The following is a 10,177-nucleotide window of genomic DNA, read 5'->3' as shown; positions in this document are numbered from 1 at the left end:
AAAAAAAAACAAAAAAAAACAAAAAAAAACATTAAATTAAAGAAACCCCAAAGCAACAAACAAAAAAACAGGGACAGGGACAGAGACAGCTGAGAACATGTGCTGCAATCCACGGGACTGGGGGCTTCTTATGGAACTTCCCAGGGTCCTTCCTGGAAGAGCACAGTGCACGAGTGAGAGCGCTTCAGGTAAACACGGAGCGGAGGCTGCTCTGGCCTATGGTGGCCCGCAGGTCCACAAGGCAGGCCCCTCGCTGGCGGCTGCCCTGGGCTTTGTCCAGGTGTCAACCAGCATGCTCTACCCTGTGGGGAGGTACATGCAACTTAGAAAGGATTATCCTTTTTCTTTTTTAGCTTTAAATAAACTTTTTATGAAGGGAGGAACTCATCATCATCTCTTATGCCTCATAAAACACTAAGAAGATAATACACTCTGAAAAATCAAAAACGTTGCTCTTAAGAACTATTTTAGTGGAAGACGCCATAGGTGAGGATGGTAAACAGGGAAGCTGGACTCACCTTTTTTACATCCCTGACCAGCAGATGAAGCGTGTTTGGTGGACCGAGTCTCTGGAAGAGAAGTGTTCAGCTGTATTAAGTGTGTTTTTCTCTCCAACTCTTGGAGCAAAATCCTGCCCTGCTGCATAAAATTCAGGAATGGTGAGAGCTGGAATGTGACCCACTGTGCGCCTGTTTTATGAAACAGCACTGTCATAGTTGAGAACCAGCCCAGCTACTTAAAAATACGTGAAGTATTTTCATTGAATTATTTTAAAAAGTATCTTACAGTATATTGTTAAAGAGTCACCAAGTTTTAGCAAGCAACTACAGAAGACCATTTCTGCTACTTCATTTCTTAGAATAGGAAGACCAGTTCTCAAAATCTCTCTTGTATTAATATAAGACAAAATGATTTCATTCACTCATTCATTCAAAGGTTTCCATTCTAATCCGCAGAGCTCCTTGCTATGCAAACATAGTTCCTCATTTTCCACTAAAGCCTCCTGAATGTGTGACGGTCCCAAGAAACGATGGACTAATTGGCCCTGGTAACCTTTCCTCCTTTAATGATTTAGGAAGTTGACTCTCACCTTCTGAGTGTCCATAGGAATGAGCGCAGACCATCCCTGCCTTAGGATGATTAAATTGGTGAGAAAGCAATATATATGTATTTAGCAGAACCTGTACTTGAATTTTGATTTTTTTCCCCAGGGCTAGTGACACACGATTCAATCCTGTCTCTCAGTGTTGGGCAGTGGCAGCTCCCTGTCAGTTCCACGACCACATGGGGAGGCATCTGCAGTGTTCTATGTGCGGTAGGCTAGGTGTGTTCAATGTACTTTCAACTCACGACATTTTTAATTAAGGATGTGTTTACTGGGACACATGGCCATTGCAAATCGAAAAGCATGAGTCCGACTCCAGAAGGGAGTGATCAGCTAGGTGTGGGGGTAGCTGACAAGAATGTGAACGTATCAGCAAGTGAGAACTAGCCGCCCACCCTTAAATATGGACCTCCCCAGTGAAACCGTGCCCAACAGTTCTGTGCCCATCTGACCACACTTGTACACCAGACACCTCGGTGATGAAAACATTCAGAAGACCACCCGCCCCACTCTCCCTCCTTCCGGGCACTCACTGTGTTGTAAAGCTCCTCTAGCCTTGGGATGGTAAGAAAATGCTGCATGTTCACTCCGTTTTCAATCAGGAGCTTCACAAAGTCGACTCGATCTAAGACTAAAGCATCCAGCATTGCTTGCTCCAAAGCATTCACCTGCAGGAATCCAGGTAGGGGATGGAAACATCGAAAGGATCTTTTGACACCCAGCTCCCAGAGTACTCTGAGCATGGTTCTTTTCCCCACAACACCCTCCTTTTTTTTTTTGTTTTGAGCCTGGAGCCTCATGGAAGCTGGGCGAGTCCCCCAGACTCTGCCCTGGGTAAACCGACCTCATGTCTCCTCACTTTGGTACCTGCGGCTTCTGTCAAAATGTGTAGAGGACTTTTCCCTTTTTAAGATAAATGGAAAAGGATTAAAAAAAACCACCAGCCCTACTGGTGTTTCCATGTTCATTTTCTCTCATTTGTTTCTCGGACTGAGAATTACTCTGTAGCCATGGAGGGACCGTGTGGGCACAAGGCAGGCCTCCAGGGTGCCTCATGCTGAGTGGTGGTGACGATGGCAAGATACGTCACTGCAGAGGCTCTGTCTGGTCCGTGTCCTGCTGCAGAGAGACTGAGAGGCCCGTGAGCACGTGGCCCCAGCCTCACAGCCCAGACAGCTGCTGTTTCCCCACACCCGTCCCGGGCTCTACCCTCAAAAAGGTTTCGTTGTACAACTTGCAATTATGCGATAATAATTGGTTTGTTGCACATACTTTCGTGCCTCAAGCATCTGCATGTCGGCCAGGCAGGGAGAGCCACTGTTCAGCGAGGTGACCAGGACCCCCTCTGTAAGTGGCACCTTCCCTCCACGAGCACAGACATGTAGTGTTTTTGACGAATGATGGTTGCACTTCAGCAAACGTGCCTTGGCCATTTAAAATATCCTGTCAGTGTTTTTATCCCTTCCTCCTGGGACTCGGAGCCCTGGTGGGGCTGCTGCAAAGGCAGCAAGAACTGCTCCTTCCCTGGAGGAGGAGGGTGACACAAACTTCCTGGTCTCCAGGAAACACGAGCAAGGGCTTTCCTCATACCCAGTTTAGCAGCTGGAGCTTCCGGGGGTCAGTTTCTTCCGCCACTTCCTCTTTCCCTTTCCCTTTCTTCTTGCCTTTTCCCTTTCCTCTCCCCTTGGTGGTGGTTGTGGGTGGCTTCTTCTCCTTCTCTGTGACTTTGTTGTCCACAGGAGGGGCCAGGCTCCCCAGCGGCTGCAGTGCGTAACAATCAGAGTTGGGAAAAGGCATTAAGGCTGTGCCTCGTCCCCAGCCAAGCACACTGACCACCCACACCTCTACAGTGCACTCACAAGCATGTGTGTATACACACCAGTCACACAGCACACACCCTGTGTCCCCAGCACCTGAAAAAGACCTAGTACACAAGAAGCAGTCAACCAATATTAGCTAAATAAGTGAATGAGTGAAAATGTGAATTTTTAAAAGTTTGCTTTGCTTCAAGAAAGTGAGAGAGATTGGTTCCACCGTTGGCAGCTGCTGAGCAAGTAGAAGTAGGCAGCCGATTTCCTCCTCTCTGTGCCTTCCGTCTTCACTACTGAAGAGAGCGAAAAGGTGGGAGAGACGTGATCAGGCCTCAGGGGGACGTTCCTGGATGTGCAAATCATGTTACCCACTCTGCCTTGATGGGTTGTGATGCCCTGGGATTCTAAGACACTGCTGGTGGCTTCAGAGGAGCACCTATGGCCAGGCTAGCAAAGCCCTTGTCTGAGGAGGGACTCTAGAGGGTGGGCTTGGCTCTCATCTGCTTCCTAAATTGAGACTTTTGCATTTGGTGTCCTCTGTAGAAAGGTGTCTTTCAGCTAAAACAGCTTGAAGGTAAATATTCTGGAGGAGTTTGAGAGAGCAGAAGAGATAGAATTGGAAGGAAAAAAGAGGAAACAAGGCTTTTGTAAGTAGGAAGAAGAAGAAGGATTGAGGGGAAGAAAGGAGAATGGGGGAAACAAGAATTAAGAAATACGGCGCAAGTACCAGTTCCCCACGGTGAATGTGATCATTACGTACGGCAAACATGTGCTCATACAAATGTTTTTTTTTTTGAAAGTGGTGGAATGGGTCAGGAACGTAGTTCAGTGGTATTGTGCCTACCTGGCAACAAGTACCAGTTCCCCACGGTGAATGTGATCATTACGTACGGCAAAAATGTGCTCATACAAATGTTTTTTTTTTGAAAGTGGTGGAATGGGTCAGGAACGTAGTTCAGTGGTATTGTGCCTACCTGGCAAGTGTAAAGTCCTGAGTTCAATCCCCGGCACCCGCTCCAAAAAAAGATAAGAGTGGCGTGAGGGCAGGGTAGCTGTGGCGTTTGAAAACCCTTACCGGCTGGCATGATGGACTCAATCTATCAGGGTGAGATGTAAGAAAAGAGAAACATTGCCACCTACGCACATACCACCCGGCCCAAGAACAGTTAACTCCAGAGCTGCAGGGTGAGGAAGGACTGTCCAGAGGTGGACAGGTGTGTGCACAGCAAAGCCTTTGGGAATGAACACATTATATGTTTTTGCATCGCTAGAAGGGTAGAGCTAGCACAGGGCAGGTGACCTTCTCTGGGCTGTGTACTTGAAATCACACTTAACATGGGTTGTTAAACTGTGGACACCAGGCTCTAAAAACTGTGGCATGAACCACATGCAGAAAGAGGAGATTCTGATTCACAACCTAAGACAGGGTTGAGAAATCACTTGCTGGAGATGTTGCCTGTAACATTCTTTTACTATGCTTTTAATGTTCATGGGATCTGCATTAGTGGCTCTTTTTATTTCTGGAATTTGTAGTTTGTATCTTTTCTCTTTTTTTCTTAGCCTTGGAAGAACAGTCTTTCTTTTCTTTCGCTCTCCTTTTGTCTTTTAAAAGAACTAGATTCTAATTTTGTTGATTACTTATTTTCATGTCATTGATTCATGCTCTGATTTCTATTATTTATTTTCTTCTGCTTTGTATCTAATTTTCTTCTTCCAGCTTTCTAAGGTGGGTGCTTGGATCGAACTCCAGTCCTTGTACTTGCGAGGCAGGCGCCAGAACCACTGAGCTAAATCCCCAGCCCTCTTTTTTCCTGATATATGCATTCAGTGCCCCTAAGCACCGCTCTTGTTGCATCTCATAAATTTGGTACATTGTATTTACATTTACATTTAATGCAAAATATTTAAAATTTTTCTTTTAAGGTCTATTCTTTGACCTAGGTCCTATTTAAAAGCCTTGAACAAACGTAGGAAAAAAATCACTTAACCTCTTGGTATATCAATCTTTTTCCAAACTCAAAATGCGGTGATTAGAATCTGTGAGGGCTGGGAAGGCTGATTTGATAATGCTTGTGTGAATGAACATGCAGGATAAAGTGTCTGTGTCAGGTCTGATTTAAGCGAGTCCTTCACAAACAAACAGGAAAAAGCAAACAGGCTGCTCTCAGCAAACCGCAGGTTCCTAGTAAATAGAACAAATGGACTCAAATGTACTACACATACAACCCCCCGGCACGGAGAACTCCAGTGATCACGTGCATGCCTGCACAGACTGTCACGGATGTGATAAACTCAGCTTTTCCCAGCGAGCTGCTAGGATCTTCTGATTTCTAGCCTCTGTTAACTGGAATACACTTTTCTTTTTCTCACACCAAAGAACCCGTTTTTTTGACAAGCGGATTCTTTATAACAGTCTGATCCAAACATTGGGTATTATCACCAGTATCTGCTTTAGGTTTTATGATTCTAGTCCGTAATTTCATTGAGATCAGATCTTGTATCTAAAGATGGAAGTTGAAGCAAGAGTCCTTGTTCTGAAAAGTCAGCAGACACGTTTCCCAACATCTCAGAGAGGGTGAATAGGGTTTTAGATTTTGTCTGTATTAAAGTGACCAGTAGTTGTGATGTTCTCAGCTTCCTCTTAAATGTTCAGACTGAGTTTGGCTTTTTCCCCCCCTTCAAAAATTATTAATTTAAGTTTTTAGATTCAAGATAAATAACTATGTTACTTATACATATCAAATACCTCTTTTTTCTCTTTCTGTTTAAAAGCATGTTTTGATAGTGAATTTAATGGAGAAACTTTGGTTTTATTTTTATTACTTATGCATTTAATTTTAGTTGACTCATGAAGGATTGTTGTATTTATGGCATATATGTGATGTTTTGATGTCTGTACATACTGAAGGATGATCGAATCAAGATGCTCAACATATCCACCACCCCATGTAAATATTTGTAATGAAAACTCTTAAAATCTGTTCTTTTTTTGTTTGCTTGGTTTTTCTTTGTTTGTTTGTTTTTTGAGACAGGGTCTCACTATGTAATTCAGACTGCCCTGGAACTCACTGTGTAGCCCAGGGTGGTTTCAAACTCACAGCGATCCTCCTGCCTCAGCCTTCCAAGTGCTGGGATTACGGGCATGTGCCACCACGCCCAGCTAAAATCTATTCTTAACAAGTTTTATTAATAATATTCACCATGCTGTATAATAGTCCATTGGAACTGATCCCTCACATCAAACAGAAACTGTGCCTCCTTTGGCCAGTGTCTCCCTACTCCCCACAACCTCACCTCAGGTAACCACCTTTGTACTCTCAGGCAGCTTTCATTTTTGCACTGAAAAATAGAAAATTTGGATGGAAGAAATCTGACTAGTAAAATACAATAGATCAGATGTAGGACTTGTTTGTTGTGTTGGAATTCTTAAGTCCCTCCTGCCACAGGTTCTCTATTATGTCAAGAATTCTAGAAAGACTATAGATTCACAGTACACACTTCTTGAGCAATTCAGCTGTTACAGGAAGACTTTGGAGACCACATATTCCGTGGTAGGGAAACAGAAGGACTTATAGTTGCAGGTTGTTGTTTGAGCATGTTTCCCACCTTCCCTCTCTGCTCCAATATTAACAGCAGAAGACTTGGAAAACAAACAAACAAACAAAAAGAAACCCTTTTTCGGGGAGAAGAGGCAGGCCAGAGTTATAATACTGTAAGTTTCTGGAAGAACAGATGGGCCAGTTGACACCACGAAGAGGAGAGTGAATCTCAAACTGTGTTCTGCGAAGGTTGCTGTGGGAGGGGTAAAATGTCCGAAGATGGAATGAACGAGGTGTTGGGCAGAGATGGTTGACAAGGCCGGACCACTCATCCCTTCCCCTTCTAGCCCTCTACTGCAGTTAGTGGGAGTCGGGAGAGGAACTCTCTTCCTGGGCATTACCTCCCCCAGGGGAAACAGAAAAGTTAGCAGGGGGACAGGAAGGGCCTTCCAGCCTGCTGCAGTCTGCAGTGCCAAAGCAGACCAGCGCAGTGGACACTCCCGCTCCTAGGTGGGCTGTAGAAAAGCTCCAGGCCTTCTTCAAGCAAGCCCTTTTTCAACCCATTCTGGGAAATTCTAGATTCTCTACCATAATATTCGGCCTCAAAAGTACTCATGTAGTAATCTGCGAATTCCTTTACCAATAGTGGGAAAACCAAAACCAAAACCAAAATTAAAATTGAACTAAAATATTTTCTATTTTCTCTTCTCTCTTTTCATTTTTTATTTGTGTGCATGTGTGTGTATGTGTTTTACTGGTGATTCAGCCCAAGGCCTTCACACTACTATATCCCCAGCCCTTTTAAATTTTTTTGTTTTGAGATAGGGTTTTACTGAGCTGCTAAATTCTTTGGGCTAGGCCTGGATTTGTGATCTGCCTCAGCCTCTCAGAGAGCTGGGATAACAGACTACTCCACCATGCCTGGCTGCATTATTTTTCTTAATTTAGGTCTTTCAATAACCAACAGGCATGAAACCTGTCCTCCAATATCTTAGTTCTTTAAAAGATTTATCTTATTCCATAAAAATCTTCAAACTAATTGGGTAAAAAAAATAATTTTTCTAAAAAATAAAATGCATCTGTAGAGCAAAATGCCAGGCATGCTTTGAGAAATATTATTTTTAAAAAGTGGTGTGAGCAATCTTGATACCCCAGTGCCGTGTTTAAATGGCACAGTCCTCCTCTACAAACAAAATTTCTTCTGGATCCCAATCCACAAGATGGATCAAATAAACTGCCTTGGCTGAAGGAGTAGGAGGCTAAAGGCATTTATCACACATGCCCATTATATGGGCGGTGCACACACAAGGTCCTTGACCACAAACATACAAAACACGCGCAGACACACACTGCTTTCCACATCACACACAAATATACCTTCCAACCTCCCGCGCGCACACTGTGCCATATGTGTGCACATATTGCTCCCCACACATACCACGTTGCACAGACACCTCCCGTACACACACACACACACTGTCACACACAGGCATTCCCTTACATGGTACACACAATGCTATCTCCTCCTCTCCCCAGAGACCACATGGTAACTACACACACATCACACACCACGTATCACATATCCACATAGCAAACATACATGTACATGCTGCATACAGACACCACACACAATACACAAAACCACACCACAAGTACCACAACATGCAAAGACCATGTACACATCATACACACAGACACACATGCGCATGCACGCGCACACACACAGACAGACAGACACACATGACACCCAAATACACACAGGATTTTCTAGGTGTCTAGGGTTTCATGGAACATAATTTGAAAAAAATCAATGCCCTGGGTGGAAGGCACTGCATTTCATTTTAATGAGCTATTTTCTTTCTTCTTTTTGGTACAGACATACTTTCACCAGCAATGATAAAAGATTTGGTGGTTGATTTTTTTTCAAGATTGGTTTAAGTCTAGAATTAGTGCTTATAGCTCTCCTAATTTTTGGTGCTTGTTTCATGGAACATAATTTGAAAAAAATCAATGCCCTGGGTGGAAGGCACTGCATTTCATTTTAATGAGCTATTTTCTTTCTTCTTTTTGGTACAGACATACTTTCACCAGCAATGATAAAAGATTTGGTGGTTGATTTTTTTTCAAGATTGGTTTAAGTCTAGAATTAGTGCTTATAGCTCTCCTAATTTTTGGTGCTTCCAAGTTAAGCAGCAACATCTTCAAACAATTCTAAAGGGTTATCCTTTGGACCTTTAGAAACCCCAGATTTTGTCCTGAAATCCATGCCACAAGGGAGAGTATACTAATACACTATCTGCAAAAAGTCACAATGACAACTGAGAAGCAGTTTCACCGGCCAGTGGGGCCCGAAGACAAAGATCTGGCTTCGTGCAATGTCAACGCGGTTCCAAGCCAGTGCCAAGCTCAGCTGATCTGGAGCGGACGCATTGGTTCCTAGAGAGGCAAGAAGTGAGAGCGATATTTGACTTGGTACCTGGACCACTGGGTTTAGCAGGTGCTAGGCAATGAGCCCAGGCTTCCCCGGGGCTGGCTCAGTGCAGCCCTTTGGAAACACTGTCTTTTCTCTTGCTCCTAATTCACTACTAAGGCCTGGAAGCTACCTGCAAGGGAGGTGGATACAGCCTCTTCCCTTGTCAGCTCTGCGTGGTCTCCTTGGGAGAGATGGAGGAGGAACCGTGGGACTCAAGGCTCTTACATACAGGAGGACAGGAGCCCAGGACTTCCCAGGTATCTGCCAACCAGGCCAAGGGACCACACCCTTCCCAGGAACACCGCCAGGCAGCCAGTCCATGGCGATCCCCTTCCTCCCTGCCCTGCATGGCCCCAGTCTCGGATAGAGGCAGGGAGGAAACGTCATCCCAGAGTAGACCCCACCTCATAAGTTCCTGGTGGAAGCCTGTCATTAGGGCAGGACGGGGAAATCAGACAGAGCCCTGTCAAATGCAGTGATTGCAAAAGAAAATCTATTTCGTATTTACACTGATCATAGAAGCCATCCAAGTACTAGTTATGGATGGAACCAGGTCTGATCTTGGCACATAATGGTCCACAGACACCCTCAGACCCCACCTCACAGAAAGCCTTACGGAGCTTGTGCCTGTACTGTGGCTTCCTGCTAACGTCACCCCCGGGAGCCTGTCTGTCCATTGCAGTCCCTGGCTGCAGAGGAGCAGGGAGAATGATTGCTGGTCCTAAGCAAAGGCCCAGGCCAGCCCTGCCCTGAAAAGACAGGAATCTCCATTTCTAAGTGCTCACCTTTCAGCAGGGCGGTTAAAATTGCCATCTCAACGTCTTGCTGACCCTCAGAACCCATTCTAAACACGGTGACCTGAAAACAGATAAATTGTAAAATGAACTAAACACGGTGACCTGAAAACAGATAAATTGTAAAATGATGGAATAAAGGCAAAGTTGAAAAGAAGGGGGGGTGGTTTCAGGCGTTTAAAACAACAACAAAAAGAGACTGACTCATAGTGAGAGATAAAAATTTCATATCAAATGCTTTTGATATCCAGGAATCAGAGGGCTGCTTTTGCCGACTGTGAATCCTTGCCTGGATTCTGATTTTATTATTTCCCTGATCTGATCCTGCACTTTGAAGAGGAAGGAGCCCATTCTGGATCTATACTCCAGCATCTAAATAGTCGTCTGGGATGACAAAACCATCTCTAATCAGATTGTGTATATTCATAAGAAATTTATAAATTTAGAATTTTGAA

The 10,177-nt window shown here is 44.4% G+C and overlaps 1 protein-coding gene across 2 annotated transcripts in view; it reads right to left on the bottom strand.

The window, feature by feature from the left end:
* The window catches only part of Trpm1 (transient receptor potential cation channel subfamily M member 1), a 96,256-nt gene that overhangs the window by 45,246 nt on the left and 40,833 nt on the right, over positions 1-10,177 (bottom strand). For both annotated transcript variants that reach the window (XM_010638223.1, XM_010638222.1), the window contains 5 exons: positions 9,714-9,786; positions 8,791-8,891; positions 2,696-2,866; positions 1,639-1,773; positions 519-569 (listed from right to left, as the gene is read on the bottom strand). In XM_010638223.1, the coding sequence (XP_010636525.1) occupies positions 519-569; positions 1,639-1,773; positions 2,696-2,866; positions 8,791-8,891; positions 9,714-9,786 (531 nt within the window). The remainder of the gene's footprint in view (positions 1-518; positions 570-1,638; positions 1,774-2,695; positions 2,867-8,790; positions 8,892-9,713; positions 9,787-10,177) is intronic.

The sequence above is a fragment of the Fukomys damarensis genome, unplaced genomic scaffold (assembly GCF_012274545.1).
Source record: "Fukomys damarensis isolate Sample0158 unplaced genomic scaffold, DMR_v1.0_HiC HiC_scaffold_7, whole genome shotgun sequence".
NCBI classification, from domain to species: Eukaryota; Metazoa; Chordata; class Mammalia; order Rodentia; family Bathyergidae; genus Fukomys; species Fukomys damarensis.
The sequence above is the reverse complement of the archived record's forward strand: the minus strand, read 5'-3'. Positions and strand labels throughout refer to the sequence as shown.